Source organism: Emys orbicularis, chromosome 3 (genome assembly GCF_028017835.1).
Source record: "Emys orbicularis isolate rEmyOrb1 chromosome 3, rEmyOrb1.hap1, whole genome shotgun sequence".
Lineage (NCBI taxonomy): Eukaryota > Metazoa > Chordata > Testudines > Emydidae > Emys > Emys orbicularis.
Genome location: NC_088685.1, coordinates 174763999 through 174782085, shown reverse-complemented (window position 1 = coordinate 174782085; position 18087 = coordinate 174763999). Strand labels below are relative to the sequence as shown.

Sequence of the window (18087 nt, the reverse complement as noted above, 5' to 3'; positions counted from 1 at the left end):
AATTCCAGTTGTAGAGCATAATGTTCAAAAATGCCAAGCTCTGAGTTTTTAACAAGCATGAAACCTTTGAAGATATTATGTGAATAGCACAGAACAGCCTATAATTAGATACCATCAACACACATAATAGCGCAGTGTCTTAAAAACTGAAAAATGGGAGTGTTATGTCTTACAGACAAACTAAGACTTAACATTCCCAAGCAAAGCAGTTGTTTAATAAATGTGAACAAAGCTGTAAATTATGTAACCTCTTTTTTTTTTTCTCTCACATGCTTGGAGTTGTGTGTTCACATGCTACTTAAAAGTCCTTTTGATACCCTGGTTGTTGTACTTACTCGAAATCTGTCCTCCCAAGAGGTCTGTAAAAGCTGAATCATCTCCAGTGGTGAGCCTAGCTCAGTGATGGCAGTCAGCGTGTCTGGGATGTCATTGCTATCCTGATAACAGTAGCCATAGAGCTGAAAAAAGTACACAAAGGGAGAGAGATTAGTATAATACTTCTTGGCATGCTCTTCTTTTCTCCATGGATGTGGGAAACGGTCTCCTGCATCCTCCTGGGACATTTGAATCCTATATGTTTTAGGACGCTGCCCTTAAGGCCCCATGTCACAGCTTTGTATCCTTCCATCTGAGGACAGGTCCTGTTGAAGCCCATTATTGAAACTCTTAAGTGGCCCAGTGCAAACTCTGGGTGGCTGTGTATGCAGTATTTGCCTATCCTTCTGGGTAGGCTTTTATAATCAAGACCCTTATCAAGAAACTTATATGGAAAAATATGTATATGTGTAGATATGGAGATTTACCAGAGGGAATTCATTTTAGTATATGTGTTATCTGGCATAATCATAATAATTCTGTGCTTAAAAATAAGCATTAGAAAAATCTCATTTAAAGATCAAGATTTTTTGCAATACTATTGCTAGTGCACTGAGTGTCTATTTGTATTGAAATGCCACAGAGGGTTCAACTATATCTTTATAATGAACTTTAAAAAGCCATTGCAAATGTCAAGGCATATCCTTTCCAATGCAGAAAATGCTTCTAATAATACTTGTTGAAGTTACATGTGCAATAATGTTAGAGAGGGGTGAATACTGCAAAAATATTTTTAAATGAATGCAGTTCAGCCATGCTCCAGCCCCTTTTGTGTTTGCTTTCCAAAAGTCACTTGAGTGATCAGTTTTTACTTGCACAGACACTTTCACAGTAACAACATTTTAAGCCTGTGCTTGAAGTGACTTATTTCAGATGGGATGGGGACTGTTTTACACAGCCAGGAGACAGGCTTTTAGAAACTCCTTGCCAAAGCCTTGGCAGAGAGGCAGTTAAATGAGCTGAACAAAGATCTGATTACAGACTCTGAGACAGGGACAATTTTACACTCTACCCCCAGCCAAATAAGTCTTATGGTAGAAGAGCTGGCATGATGTAAAAGGTTAAAAATCCCCTGATCCTACTCATCTCCTCCCCATCCCTAAGAGGCTCAAAAACACCATGGCTTCTTCAAACCCATTCGTCTCCTGATTATGGACATCATCCAAAGCTCATTGAAGTCAATGGGAGTCTTTGTATTGACATCAGTGTGCTTTGAATCAGATCCTATAAGAACTATGCTCAGCCATTCTGGGTTCAGAAACAATACCTTGTGTGTTATGTGATCGATCACGACTAAGCAACATTTGAATAGCCAGAGCAATTAAATGTTCTCAATCAACTAACAATGGAAAAAACAATGCAAACAAATTCACTCACTACTCTGAATAGCAAGCAAATTTGTGCAATATGCTCACAAACATTTAACAAGCAGAAAAAGAGGTTAAATTCAGTAAGCAAATTATTTGTGATGAATCATTCCCTTAGCTCTATCATTGTCCATGTTTAAAGGAAGGAAAATATTCCAAAAACGTAAGTGAAGTAAGCAATTACTCCTTTCAGTGAAAGAATAGCATTGTACTTCAAAACAACTAGTAAAACATGTACATCGAACAAAATGGAAGCTAGAATAGTTTATTTTAAAAACATACAACAGATATTTTGGCATGAGAGATATACTTGTGGCAGGTATTTCTGCACTAGAGACACATGGGATTTAAATAGGTATACACCATAGTTTTAATAATACACATTAACCTAGGACTTCTTGGACTAGATACAGGGATTGTCCCTTAATATCTGTGACACAATTTTTTATGGAAGCATGTTTCTGATATAGGTATAGTAGTAAAAACTTAGCATGACACAAACTATCTTAGAAGAACACATCAGCACAATTATTACCATTACAAACCAAAAAGAACACATAAAGAGAATTAAAATATTTTATAGAATATGCATCTTTGCTAGAATGCTACTGGACTTGCCTGTGAATTTTTTATATATATATAAATATGTCTGATACTGCAGTCCTCACAAAGTTTAGCCTTCGTATGGATGGGGACTAACAGTGTAAGATTGGGCCCATTATATTTAATATGTTAATTTCTGGTGTCAGAGCCTAATAAGAGGGTCTATATCCTTCTAAAGTCTAGTTCTATAGAATCACAGAGGGGATTTATAAAATTGTATTGTCCAGTGGAAAAAACTAATAAAACAGAAGTGAGATTTAGAAGACAAATGTAATGAAAAATATCAATTCTACAATAAATGTCAATTTAGAGCAATAATGAATGACAAGGACATCGGTCTTCATTAGCCATTCAAGCCCTCTGAAAGAGTGCAATAAAAACAAAGTAATTTTAATTAAGACAAAGTTTCTTTATAGCATATGTATATGCATGTTAAAAGATTCTGAATTTATTTTAATTAAAATATATATTTAATAAGAATAAATTCAGAATACTTCTGTAAGTGTTAAATCTCAAAGTACGGGTTCCATTTGTCATAATAATTGTCCTTGGGGGTTGGGTGGCACTGAATTGAATTATCTCCGTTTAGAATCCAATTGCAGTCCTGCAAAAATCATTCCTGACTGATGTTTATATTTAGTACAGACTCTGCTGTTCGAGAGCCTAATTAGTTGCTTCAAGTTGCTATGAAAGCTTAAAGAGCCAAATCCAATTTTCCTTCCACAAGAAACTCTCTCTTCAAATCGCAATGGGAAATTTTCTTCCATAAGTCCATTTAACTTAATTAAGTCCATAGTTAAATACATTAAAAAATATTTGATATTTTTCTTCATCACACATAATTCTAACTAAAGAAATAGATCATCTGGCTTAAGCTCTTCTTTATCACTATTATTTATGTAAAACATTTCTAGCTATGGAATTGCTGTTTTGTTATATAGAATCATTGGAGCATGGCAATCATAGATGGAAAGGAGATATTGGGCTACATTTCAATATATTTTAAATGAAGGCCTGAGGTCTAATGCAAAAATGCAAATGCAATACACGGCCACATTTGTGAGTACAATTGTGGTGACTGAAAAATTAAAAAGTAGCTACATCCTGATGCAAACAAATAATTAGGTATCCAAAATGGCCATTTATATGTGCATGACCACACAGAATACAGATGTACGTGTATTTTCCTTTAAAAATTTAGCTCATTAGATCATCTAGCCCTTCTTCCTGTCAATGCAAGGTTGTTTCCCAAAGTATACTTTCTTGGTTTTTGTCCAATCTAGTTTGTAAAGGTCCCAAAGAGGACAATGTCATTTTCACTACCAATAATAAAGTAATTAATTTGTATACATACATATTTGGATCAACCACCTGCACTTGGAAAAATAACCATCCAGACAATTTGAATGAAACTGGAGACAAAAGATTATCCAAATGGGAAAGATATAAAAGTAGAGCAAGCAGAGTGAATCAGGAACTTCAGCAAATGAAATTCTCTTTGTAGGGATAGCATTTTTTCCATCGTCTAGTTAGATATTAGATTTTCCAAATATATTGTTTTTTCATACCCCAGTATGGCATGGTTTCAGTTAAATGTATGGAAAGTAATATTATCCAATAAATATGGTCTGATATGTCAAGCCATTACATTGAAATACTACAAATACATAATTTTGTATAGAATCTATAAACAGTTACTATCTTAGGATGCATTTCTTTTTCCTTAGGAAAATATAAGCTGGATATGAAATTTTGAACTGTTGTCACATTGTGCACAATAATCCCTGTAGAGCAGGTGTGTTTACTGAGTTCTTCACTAACTGTTTAGATTTTCTCAATCAAAGACTGTATTCCTTATGCACCTAAAGCTCCCACTGACTTCAGCAGGAGTTTTAGATGCCTAAAGAATACAGGGTCAGCCCCTGAGAAAGTTATATTCTTTTGTAAGATTTCATGTCTGTACTGCCAGTCAGTTCACATCCCTTTAGAATTGCCTTTTATTACAAATTATAGAGACAGAGGTGCCCCTTTCAGACAAGAAAGGGGGTGGTGGGGAGCAGAGGTCAGACTGCACACAAAAGCTGACAAGCTTACTGAATAAAAACACAAAATAAAGGAGCTTATTAAGCTGTCATCAGTGGGTAAGTATATGCAAACAACAGGCCCTCATGCATTAGTGTAGTCACCAAAGCTGGATTTAAAAAAAAAAAAAAAAAAAAGTCAAGAGAAAGCCTTAGCAAAAGTGTTACTTTTCATTTATACAATTTGCTCAGACAGGAATGGTACAATTGAAAATCTTACAAAATAAAGCCAGATTATGTTCTATCACTGGTGTAAACCTAAAGCAAGATTGCCAGCCTGAAATATCGAAAGATCAGAAGTCTGGCCCCCAAGAAGAGAATACTGGCCCAAAAATCATGAGATGTTAAAAAAAATGATAAAATGGATTTGCATTCTAGTTTTTGAGCCCTGAGGATCCCCTCCTTTAGCTTCCCTCTGTAACCAGGAGGGCTATAAATTTACTTGTTTTTTGTAATAAAAGCTGAGATTGTTCATATAATCACATGACTCCCAGAGCTCAAGCTTTCTGGGAAAAAAGGAATAATCACGTTTGATGAAATTGTGAGAGTTGGTAACTGCTAAAGTAACAGCATTAGTTCTGATTCTCTTCTCACTCAGACCTCAGTGATTTCACTGGAGTTACTGCAGATTTATTCCATTGTAAGAGCAGAGTTTGGCCATGAACTGACAAAAATTTTCTTGTTCATGTGCATACTGGAGCTTGTGGGCACAGTGCGCACAGGAGCTTGTGGGCACAGTGCGCACGGATGGTATTTATTTTCAAAGATACATATGCACACCTAGCCAAACTGAAAATTAGTCCAGAATTGGACATCTGAAAGCCAGTCTAGTAGTAAGCTAGGGCCTGAATTAACGCTCATTGCACTCAATAGAAAGACACCCATTGACATCGCTGAACACTGGATCAAGCGCCTAGTGGCTAAATTAGAGGAACCGATTGTAGAGTGCTTTGACATTCCAATGGCATCAGACCAAAGGAAGACAAATCAGGGATAAACTTTTACATGCACCTGACACCTTGGCCATGCCCTCTGTTGCCATGGCAACAGGCCAGTCCCTCCAAGGAGGGATATACAAGAACAGCCATGATGCATAGCTGTTACTTAGCAATAAATGCTCTAGGATTTTCACTTTGGCGTAAAATCTGTTTTTTCTCTCACATTTTAAACATGTTCTAACTTTACGGAATATATTACAAATATTTTTGCCACCCCTCCTCAATCCAAAAGCATCTGTAAACATGGTGAGTGCTTTTACATGGCAAATGATTAGGTTATTTAATTAATTTTAATCTTCGTAGGTAAATGTAACATACAGAGGAATCGCAGGGAGCAGAGGTCACTCAGCACCATTCAGGATGCATTCAGCATCTTGTAGCATTGGGACCAAAACTGGCTGTCAAAGACAAGAGGCAAAATTTCTTCCTGTTGCCTCAGGCTAGAGATGGAAATTGTAAGCAAGCAGTGGATAATTTAAATATTAAACTAACTACTCACAACTATCTCTAGGAGGTTTTTTTATTAATAACTTTACCATTATTAATAGTGCTGCACACTAGAAGAGCTAAAGGTTACACAAATGTCATCATAGCTGCCATCCATATTAATAGCTTCAAAAGAAAGCGGAACAAAAATGAAATTCACGTGTGTATATATATATATATATTTTATACTCACAAAACCTGTAAGGCACATATTTTGGCAGTAAACATAAGACTTACAAAAGTTCTCTCCCCTTTTCTCTCTCCTCATTTTCATTACAATTAAACTCCAAAATGAAATAGTTCTATTATAAAAAATTCTTTATAGCACTGTAAATTTACACTGCATTGCACAACCCTTGGGTCCAGCCCAGGAAAACACTTACTCATGCAAGCTCTTGCCAAGATCTCAATTAAAGTCAATGAGACTACTAATCGAACCATGATTTCAATGGGAATGGACAGGTATAACTGAGGGCAGAATTTGAAGCCATACCTTAAATAATAGGGATGAATATCTACCCTGACTTCCACCTGTGATGACTGCCATCCCCTTTGGTGGGGTTGTGTGGAAGTTTGACTCTAAATTATGCAACTATTTAAATGATTAATCTCTGTATGTTTTCTGTTCTGAAGCAGCAAGCAAGACAATGCTGTTGAAATGTTCATGAGACCCGTCCATATTAAAACTGATCCCTTCAGTATAATTCTACTGAGTTAAGTGTCTCAGTCTTCTTCACTGCTGGGCTTACTTCCCTCAAGAGAGCTTTGTTTAACTCAGAGTTGGTCTGCAGTTGCAAAGTCCCAGAATAAGCAGCTCTTCCTATCATAGATCATTCTGAGTTTAGCCAGAAACAATATAAAGCCTTCAAGGCCTAGGTCCACAAATACTCCACTGGCAGTTCTTTTTGCCTAGCTTGAGTGGCCAGGCGGAGATTGGAGAAAAGACAACAGTTTGCTCCTTTATTATTATTGATTAGTTGTATTGCCATAGTGTGTAGTAGTGCCAGTCATGGACCAGGATCCCATTGTGCTAGGCACTGTACACAGTCCCTGCCCCCAAAAGCTTACAATCTAAGTAAGTAAGAGACAACAGATGGATACAGATTGACAGATGGAGGCTGTGGTCTCAGCACCCTAACCCCCTGTACAGTTTTTTTTGTAGGCATCATGGAAGAGGAGAATTCAAATGAGAATTAGGCACTGAGGCACTTCACTAGAGGCCTATTTGCATCTTTAGGTACAAAAATGCTTTTAACAATCTGGACCTAAGTGAAAAGGTATTAAAAACATCACTGGTTGGTTCATACATTGTATGTACAACACCTTGTCTCCTCAAATGCTCCTCAAGTGTGCGCCCTACAATAGTCTCTCTCCCCATTGTGGACAAGGCTACCACGGGGTGGCAGCATACTGGTTTGGCTAATCCCCACGGCCTCCCACAAAGTAGTAATGCAGAAATTACTCTAAAGCCACCCCCTCCCCTCAGCAGCAGTGGGTATTATGGGCTAGGCCCTACAGGCATCTTAGAACTACAGCTGTTACAACTACAGTGTGTGTGGTGTGCGTGGATGCACCAAAACAATTCTATCAAAATAGCGCTTGTGGGTGGGTTAAACCATTGCAAGGATGGGTGATGCTACAAACCATTTTGTGCAATCAAGTGCCATTGAAGCTAAGGAACTGAATTGTTTGTTTGCAACAGCTGTCAGGAAGTGTTCCTTCTGAACTGGTGCAGAAGGATTTTAATAATTGCTAGTGTAGGAGGGCCAAACCCTTTACAGAACCATGACAGGAAGTATGAAGGAGACAAGTTTTCCTCAACTTAATGTAGACACACCCACTGATCAAGGGCAGGATGCAGATCTAAAGAGACAACATGGCTACATGGGACCTTAGAAGCCAGGAAATCCTGTGTCTAACCCCAGCTGTGGCAGACTCGATGTGTGGCCTTGGACTAGTTATGTAACCTCGCTCAGTCTTGCTATCTATCTAATAAAAGAAGTAGGACAATAGTACTTACCTACCTTACAAATTAGCCCAATTGGTAAGTAATAAAGCAGGTTTGCCCTTGGAATCCTCATTATACAAAATGTTATATTTTATTGAAACAGTGTCCTGGGCAGGATACCCACCAACTTGAACAGCTTTATACGTGCAGTGTGTCTCTGAAAAGTTCAAGTAGCAAAGGTGATTTTTGCAAAAGGTGAAATGGTGCCATTGGTCTCTGTTCAATGCTGCACAGAGAGGAGACTCCCAGGATCCTAGGCAGGGAAAGCTGATGAGGTTGCAAATCATCAGCTCCCATAAAGGAGCCAGAAATTCAAAACAGAGTCTTTTGGGGTAATTTACATGGCACATAACACAGAGGAACAATCAGAGAAATCATTCGACAAATTAATGGGATTAGTTTTATGAATGATGTATTTGAAAGTGAGTAATGAGGGTGTAGCTCTTTAACTAATTCTATGGTTTATGCCTCATGGAAATCCCTTCCTGCCAACAGCTATGTAAGTTGAATTCCCTCTACAGTCCCATGCAATTCAATGGGAGAAAATATTATTTGGACACTTTAGAGTTGAGGCATATGGCTTGTCTAATAATGACATGAATAGTTATGGCTGGTTTGCAATTGTATCAGCTCTGTGCTTCCAACAGCACTGGAGTTCTTGTTAACAGATCCTTTCTTCGCTCTTAAAAGTGCAGGATAACATCTGGGCCTGTTGGGAAGCACTCTTGCAATAAAGAAGTACTTTGTGTAATTCATCTTTCCTCGCCAAGCCGCATCTGTCCGCTCCCCCTGGCCTTCTCCATTCCCACCCCGAGCTCCCCAGGGCTGTGGAGGCATACTGGAGCTGCAGCAAGCTGTCTCCATCAACAGGTGGCACTGTTTGCTTTTTTCCTCCTCACCCTACAAAGAGATCCGGTGCTGCCACCCCACATTACACCTAGGGTAACATTTTCAAAAGTGCTTACGTCACTACATCTCCCTGTGGATCTAGTGCTAACTCCCACTTCAGGGTCTTAAAAATACAAAATATAGGCATCAATGAGAGCCTCAAAACCCCCACTCAGACGCCACCTCACCCCTAAATTCCCTAAGCACCTCAATTGCGGTTAGTGAGCAAGTGCAAAACCACCTAAGCCTAATACCACCAAGCTGCTTGGTGCCCTAGTTCATGCTCTCCCGGGTGGGATTCTCCAACTTGGCATTCCTCCATCTATTTTGCCTGCAGGGCCAAATCTGGTAGGTATTGTCCGAGCATGCCTTACCCGCACAAAAGACAACCAAATCTAGACTTTTTTGACGTGGGTATGTATGTCCCAGAATACCTGACAGCCCAGTGGGTAGAGCTCTCATGCAGGCTGTGGGAGACCTGTTTTCAAATCCCCACTCTGGCTGATTTGGAGCAGGGACTTAAACCCAGCTTTCCCAAATAAGTGCCTTAACCATGAGGCTATTGGGTATTCTAGGGTGAGAGTGCTCCCAACCTGTCCTGCTGAAGCTGTTCCCTTGTGTATTAAATAAATAAATATTAACTGGGCTCAAGAGAGACTGACTTCATAGCCCAGTGGTTAGGGGACTTGCCTGTGATGTAGGTCCCTGCTCCAATAAATATTTCATTTCTTATACAAATGGAACAAAATGGAAGAGACTGAGAGAGCCCCACCTCAGCACGCCCAATAGCCAAGGCAGCAATAGGGGAGACCTGCTCCAAATCAGGCAGAGTAGGGGTTTGGAAACAGGTCTCCCACAGCCCAGGTGAGCACCCCCTAACCACCTGGCTATAGGCAATAATATGATGGGTCTCTCTCTCTCTCTCTTTTTGAGAAAGAGCGGACGTGGCTTAGGAACCTCGTTCCAGGAGAGGATTCACTGCTCTGAATCCTGAGTGGAACTAGACACGGGGCTCAGACCCCACCCCTCTCCTCGGCATTTCCTACTGGCTAGCATAGACAGTAGCCAGCAAACCAGAAGCCAAGTCTCCCCTTCTCAGGCATCTAACTCCCCCCACCTTTGTATAGGGGAGCCTGGGCTCCTAACTTGGAGCTGTGAATTCCACTAGGCAGCTGGGTGCCTAGAAGTTAGGTATTGTCATGCCTACGTCCCTTTGTGGACTAATCCTTAGGAGCCAACCGGACACAGAAAGTCATTGGGACTTAGGCTTCTATGTACCTGCATCACTTTGGGGATTTAGGCTCCTAAGTCACTTAGATGCTTTTGAAAATGTTACCCCAAGTACCTACCTACCCTGGGAAAAATTTCTGAGCAGTTTTAAAACTTGTTCAGCTAAACTCATTTTAAAACCATCCAAGTAGCTGGTGTGCACTTGGTTTCAGGCAGTTTAAAATGTCTTAAAAATGCTCTAATAAAAACAGGTTAACAGCAGTTAGAAAATTTCCCAGTGTAGATAGCCCCTGGAGCTATATTATGCCCTTTATCTATGGATGCAGATCAAGCACATAGTAAGATCCCAAAATCTCATTCTAGCAGGTTAATTCTCTCTAATTAGGGGCTCTCTTTTGAAGGAAAATGTCTATGCTCCTCTCCCAATCCAAATTTCATAACGACAGTTTCCCCATGTGATCAGCTACCATCTTGCCTGGGCTCTTCGTTGATGACACTACACCACAGTCTACTCAGAAGGTTGCTCAATTTTTCAATAAAAATAAAAAACTCTTCAGTTCATCACCGAGCATTCTCCACCGCTACCAGCACAAAAGTGTTTCATTATTTGAGCTTCTAATTCCACTGGACCCCACTTTCTCAAAACAACAAAGGATTTCCTGAGCATCTGACCCTCCCCCCACAACTAGAGTTCAACCCTAGCCAAGTATGCAAGTTTTGTTAATTAAAGATTAGTGTGGACTCCGAATGAAGCAACATGACATAATATGACCTGAAGATTCCATAGATGATTCATGTCAACTCATTTAAGCTAGAAATGCAGTTTAATTAATTTACCACTTGGAAAAATTATTTTCTTCCATATAAAATTACCAGATTATATATTGAGACCTCAACATTTTAATTCTCAAACTAAAAATAAGGGTCCTGCTTTTGACCTCACTAACTGGATTTGTCTATGCTGAGGAAAAGCAGAATGTTAGAAAACATGTTAACTAACACGATGGTAACGTGACTTTACATCCTATTTAAAAGAGGGACAAGTAATGTTTAAAAATGTGTTAGCTGGTTGTAATAGCCCATGCCAGGACCACCTAAAATGTTTTCAAACACCACTGGATTTGTCCACGCCAAAGGCAAAATCTTTTAATCCCATGTTTTCTAACATGATACATCTTCAGAGTGTAATCAAGGCCACTTACACATATGTAAATCCAAAATAATTCCCCTAAAGACAACTGAATTACTCCAGATTTAAAATGGGATAAAATCATAATCTGGATCATGATTTTTAAAGTGTATTTGCTTTAACACTAATCTGACAAACAAACCAAAAAAGGGGGTTGGTTTTACTCAACAAGCCTCTGGTTTGCTATCAGCTGCTATTCAAGGCTGTTCCTCCCCACCCCACCGCCACTGTATCATCACTTATTTTTATTATTTTTTAAATAAAATAAAGATTTGTTTTGGTTGACGTGGAGACTTTTTCAGTAGCACACACTGAATTGCGCTATGAGTGATTATAAAGATACCTAAAAACCTACAAAGACAATCTTGCGGTTTCACAAAACACGTATGTCAGTTTCAAACTTTCACTCCCTTCCATTCGTCTTCAGCAATGTAAGGGGAGAACCCGTCAAAAGATTGTTTATACTCATGAATGGCAGCACCCTTAATTCAGATCTACAGGGCTGTAATTATATTATTACAGTAAATCAAACATTGCCAGGGTCTTTCCAATCGTATTCATTGTCTGAAATTAACAGCAAATGGTGGTTGATTTGCTTTTCTTCCCTAGATACAGACAGACTGGAGGGAGGAATTAGAGCAAACTAACCCGGCTGCCCGGAAAAGCTGGATTCAGAAATAAATATTTTAACTTTCTAAGAAAAGAAACCACCGCGGAGAGGGAAAGGAAGAGGAGACCCGCCACAGCACTTGATAGAGAGCGAGTGCAAAGCAATTAGTGGGCTGCTAAATCCTGTGTTACAATAAATCAGTGACCCAAATCCCCCTTTTCCCCAATGCCCCTCATTATTAAATCAACTTTAATGAACTAGCCCCTTCTCTCCCTCTCCAAACCAAATACGGTTCCATTTTCATCTGCACCTGCCTATCACAATGGCTGGTGTGCGACAGGAATGTGTATAGGAAGCGATCTAGAGCAGTGTGTGTGTAATTGACAAGTTCCCAGCCTTGCCCTTTGAATCCCCGCCTCTGCCCAGATCCCGAGGCAATGCCCCATCGGACAAACCAAGCCTGATTCAGAGACGGTCAATACAAACACTTTAAAGCGACAGGCACCTCCTGTTTTCTTTGTATTAACACCAGCTAACCCCTGTATCTAACACTAACCCACACTCCCTTGTCCGGGTTCTCAGCGTTTCGTTTGATAGCTGGATGTGCCACATCTGGCGCCTGGCCCGAACAGGCTCCATGCATGACGAACGTGTCAATATGTGGTGCGAGAACAGGGCTGCGAGCTGAGAAGGGTTTTTTTTTTTTTAAACTTCCACGTACGTATATTGTGCCCTAATCAGGTATTCTAAAAGGATGCCTTAAAGGGGACGGGACCAAAGCTAGTTTTGACAAGAGACAGGCTAGAATGGGAACTGCAGAGACAGTCAAGAACAAGTCTGTTATCTAACTACACTTCAGGCTGTCAGCTGCGAGAGATTTACAGGAAAATCCCCTTTCCTGGGACTGAACCTCCAGGAAAGAAACGCTGGGTTTCCCCCGAGAAAGACTCACTCAAGCATATTCACCCTAGATAGCCCCTCATACAGGCTTGAGTGGGGGCATGCGCTGCCGCGCCAGATCGCTAAGGGTACAGTGTAGGGAAAGCCACTTAGCAGCAATAACATTGCACACCGCCTTATGCATCTCTGTGAGTAGGTTCTTGGGGGGGGGGGGGCTATTTATCTGTCCGTGTTTGACCCTATGAAAGAGGGAGAGATCTCTCTTCTCCCTCGCCCCTTCTAGCCCCCCCCCCCCTTACCGCCATCACCAGCCGCAGTTAGCGTGAAGGTGGCGCCTGTTTTCATACTAAAGTACAGCTATTTGGGGACCCTGTTTTAGAGGGCTGAGCGAGTCAATTGGAGTTGAAGTAGCTCAGCCCTGAGCAGCTCCAGCCCCGAGTCGTGCTAATAATTGGTCGCAGCTGGCTTAGGGGTGTTAAGTGTTCACTGTGTGTTGGGGGGATAATTGGAAGGGGAAGTTTGAGAAACAAAAGTGCAATATTTTATGGCTGGTTTACAGTGGTGTCAAACTCCGTAGTAAACACATTGCTATTGAAAACCCAGTGTGAGCCTATCTGAGTCGTCAGGAGCAGCTAACCCCTGGTAGCTAAAAGTTCCTTACCCAAGGGGGACTGTAAACTGCTGCTGGCGGGGGTGGCTGGAGAGTCATTTCAGGTGGTCTCCACAACTCTTTCGACTAAGGGAGAGCGATGATGAAGCTGGAAATTCTTTTTAAAAACTAAGCCGAGCAGTAGGCAGAAGTCTTGTATTTTGCTAAATTAAGATCTACTGAAGTAGCACTGGCAACGCAGTAATTAACTGTATGCAGCAATGTTGTTTTAGCCCTGTAGCTCCCGGGCTATTAGAGAGACAAGGTGGGTGTCAAAGCGTCTCTTTCTCACCAACAGAAGTTGGTCCAGTAAAAGATCTCGCCTCACCCACCTTGTCTCTCTAACGCAGAAACGGACTGTCCATTTTGCTAGGGAAGTAACTCGGTGATTGATGGATACATTGCATGCAGGCAGAAAGTGAAAGGCGTTTGAGGACAAACTGAGCACTCTCAATTGTGTTTCTACAGTGGATGAAGAACCCCGATGAAAATGAACTAAGAAAAAGCTTTTCTTATTAGGACATACACACCGTTGTGTTATAGTGAATTTGACATCAGTTAAATGGTTTGGGTCCTTTACACTCTTTTCCTCTAATTAAAATTGATGCTTATGTCAAAAACCAGAATAGATTGGGGAAAGTATGATGACTTTTGAGTTTCTTTCCTCTGTCTCCGGCAGAAATTTATAGATAGTGATTTCTAAACCCAGATAAGCGTTAGAGGCCTAATCCTGCGTTAATTTTGTCACTGACGTCAGCAGATGCAGGACCATGCCCTATCGGGGATTTTAGAATAGACATAACAAAAAATAGCAGGCTGGTTTTGAAAACGCTCACTGTTCCCCGTTGTATGTGCCCCGATGACCCCCAGTATGACATTACAGATCTGTTCCTGGACCATACGTCTGCCCAAATGTGACTAGATAAAGTCTGTCGGGTTTTTAATAGTCGCTTTGCAAGGTAAGGTCTTATCAAACATTAGTGTTCACTCACGGCAGTAACCTCGCCCCGCGCTATTCGCAATGAATGGAATAGGGTAAACAAAAAGGCAGCGATGTACGTGGCTTCGCAGCTCTCTTTTCTAGCGCATTTGCAATCTGATCAGAGCAGCCAAGTCAAAAGGAAATTCTGCTAGTGTCTGAGGAGACAGCGGGCAGCCAAAATAATAATAAAGAAAGAATCTGAGCCAAACGGAAAACATGTTTCTGATTTAAATTTAATCTATTCTGTAATTAGATGGCATGTCATTTATGAAAACATAATTAACACAAGGGATTTTTGCTCATTAGAACATTCTCCCAGCTGGGCGTGTATTTTCTAATTGGCGTTTTAAGAAGCGTCTATTCATGTGTTTGTTCTCGTTCAGTTTCTACATGACGTGACTGCTCACAAGGAAAATGTGACATGAAGAAGATTGACTTCATTTACCTATTATAAGGTCCACCAGCCTTCAGCAAACAGGGGAATTAACTGACAGCGCTTCCTCTAGTCTTTGGTACAAAAAGCAATCACTGATCGTGAGCAGAGTTTTCAATAAGATGTTCCATAATGCCTATCCCAGTTTAAAGGAACCCTAGTGTCTACACATGTGTAAACACTGAAGTTTGTTGTTGTTGCTCGTTGCATAGATAATGCAGGACAGAAGTTTGGTTTCCATTTTGTGAAGATGACTAATTATTTCCAAATTATTCTCTGCATACGATGAAAGTATCTATTTGAATAACATGTGAAAGGAATACAGTACGATCATTAAAACCCACCGAGGAAACCAGAGAATCTGCAATTCTAACATGTTTAATATAAATCATCAGTTTTGCTAACTTGTAGAAACACTGGATTGCTTTCTACGGAATAAGAGAAAAATCTTGAAAGCCAATGTTTAAAAATTGAGTTTATTTCCTACTGTCAAGCTATTATCGATATCCTAGTCTGCACTACAGTGATTAGTTTGAATTTCTTCCTATAAGGATGTATTACATCATATGGAGTAACTGAAAACCTCTAACAGAAGTTGTAGTGTAGTGTGCGAGATGTTGTTTTCATTATGTGTTATAGTTATACCTGGCAGCATGGAGGCAATAATTAGCAAACGCTTTATTTAGTTGGTTGTTAATTTTTTATTCTAGAGCTACAAAAAATGTTTTCTCCAGTTTTATCCCAGGAAAGCAAGAAAGAAATTGGCTTCCCAATCCCAATTTTTGCATGTACTCATGGGGAAGAGGCGATATTAAACTGGCATCTGGCCTTTCCTAGACTGAAAATTGACCGTTCTGTTCATTTCGACCTTTAGTTCTTATGGGGGAATTGGTACCTTTTGCTACCGAAGAAATCAAAAACTGCCTATTTGATTTCTTTTAAAAAGTAGCTACGGGGAACGCACGTTCTAATATTGTTTTATTTTTTCATCAACGTTCCACACACTGTGCGAAATTCAACAGGAATTTCAATCCAAATGGGCACGTTGAAATTAATGTGGAGGTGTAATAGTCGCACGATGCAACATTTCTGGCAAGTGGAGTAATGTCAGTGTACAGTAAGAATAATACTGAGCCCTGTTACAGTTAATATTCCTTCTAATCTTCCATTTGCCAGGATTCTGTGTATTTAAGATTCACACGATAAAATACACAATAAACCTAAATAACGACCACAGTGCCAGGTGAGGAACAATCACATTTCCATTCCCATAATATTCGGGGGGAAGGGGAGTTGTCGTTTGTATTGATTAGGGTTAGCATTTTATTGTACGTATTTTGAGGGAGTTTATATCTTCTTACGCTTCCTTCGCTTTCCAACATCACAATTTTATTTTTTATTTATTTTTTCTTAGGTGAAAGAACAATCAGAAAAGGCTACTAGGCCAGGCGTAGCTATACGCCTTCTCCCATAATAACATTACTTCTGCACCAATTAGCAGAATGAAAATGTACAATATTCCTAATCTTTCCCCACTGCTTTGGTATACAGGCCAGGGTAAATCTGGCAGAATGAATCACTTCAGAGAGGATGTCAATATCTTTAGTTGTGTATGTCTGTTGAGCGTGTTTGTGTATAAAGGTTTCCTATCTTTTCCGTATTATAAGTAAAGAGTTGTTAGAAAAGAGCAGAAACTATAGATCTGTATAGATGATAGATCAGAAGGGATTTTGTGTATATAAAATTTAAATGGTGATGAACTAATATCTACAAATCTTTAGAAAACATTAACTGAAGTAACTTATTTGACTCGATAAACATTAGTCTCAAAGGATGTTATAACTATACTTGTCCAAAGAATGTTACATTTGTATTTAGAGGGAGGCTTGTTAACACAAGATGACATTTTTCGACCCATTGGGCTGACATTAGTGATAGTCAAATACTATTTATTCGATGTACTATAATCACTCGGTATGCAAGACCAGGAACAGCAGTGTTATAGGTATATCAAGATCAAAGCTTTCTAGTTCTTTCATACAGATCACAAATGCAATCAGCTCCACCCTATATACACCCCTCTCTGCGGTTACTACATACTTTTATTCCCTTGGTCTGAAGAGCGCCAACAGGTTGCCTGTGGTGAGAAATAAACCCTTGACACATTTTTCCACATCCTATCTGTACACGTCGGCTGGTTTTCACTCGCTGTCTGGTACAAGCCCAGGCATTTTTAAAGAAACCCTAAAGATGACCATTGTCTACCGTGTCACGTCCAGCCGATCTGCAAAAGCTACCTGTAATTCCTTTCAAAGAGCCCAAGCGAACCCCATGGCACCAGCGCCAGAGCGCCCCAGCCCCCTGGGCTTACCTGGAGGATGTTGGCATGCTGCAGCCTTTGCAGGAGGATCATCTCCTTGACGATTTTGTAGGAGGCTAGCCGGTAGCAATCTTCTAACGCCGCGTATTGCTTCACGCAGTTCTCGATGTCGTGCCCCCCAAAATCGACCGATTTCAGCGCCACGGCCAGCGTGCGGTTCAGGACGACCTTGTAGACAGCTTTGGTGTAGCCGGAGCCCAAGTAATGCAGGCTGGTGACATTGTGGATGTCTCGGCACCCCAGCAGAGGGGGGTTCAGAGCCAGGTCTACTTTGGCTTCGGGATAGGAGCCCCCGCGGCTTTCAGCCTGCGGCGCTTTCCCCTTCTCCAGCCGAAGAGTCTGCTCCGAGGAGGTCCGCTGCTGGGCAAGGTCCATCAGCCGCCGCTCCAGCGGTCTCACCAGCCGCCTGGCAGCAGCCGCGGGCGCCTGGTGCTTCTGGTAGCGGACCACCTCCTCGTAGCGCTCCCTGATCTGCCGGGCTAACTCCAAGCGCTGGCTCTCGCGGTCCTCCCCTGGCCAGTACAAAGGCGAGCCCGCAAACGCCGGGGTGACCCCGCGCCGCGGCTGCTGATGGTGAGGATCAAAGCCCGGGATGAACAACACGTTCAGCAAAGTGCCCAGGAAGAAGGAGAGGCAGCAGCCGGCGGCCACCGCGATCTTTCTGCGCCTCATCGCAGCGCCCCAGCCTCTCCCCCAGGGCTCAGGTTTGGGCGGAAAAGGCTCCCCGGGACCGCAGCCTCTTCACGTGGCCCCGCCGGCCCTCGCCCAGCTCAGGCACATCAGCCTGACACTTGCCTCCCTGCTCATGAGCTTCTGGAGCGCGGATTATTAGCCGGACCCGGAGGCGAGGTGAGGGGGGGGGTAATAACCCTGAGCGCTCTCCGCTCGCTGACGTCCCCTGATTGACA

General features: G+C 41.3%; 1 protein-coding gene across 1 annotated transcript in view; it reads right to left on the bottom strand.

Moving 5' to 3' along the window:
- PKDCC (protein kinase domain containing, cytoplasmic) overlaps positions 1 to 17851 on the bottom strand; it is a 43986-nt gene extending 26135 nt beyond the window's left edge. Inside the window, exons 1-2 of the mRNA XM_065401884.1 lie at positions 17171 to 17851; positions 336 to 458 (exon numbers count right to left, since the gene is read on the bottom strand). Coding sequence (XP_065257956.1) covers positions 336 to 458; positions 17171 to 17851 — 804 coding nt within the window. The remainder of the gene's footprint in view (positions 1 to 335; positions 459 to 17170) is intronic.
- Between the last annotated feature and the right edge of the window lie 236 nt (positions 17852 to 18087).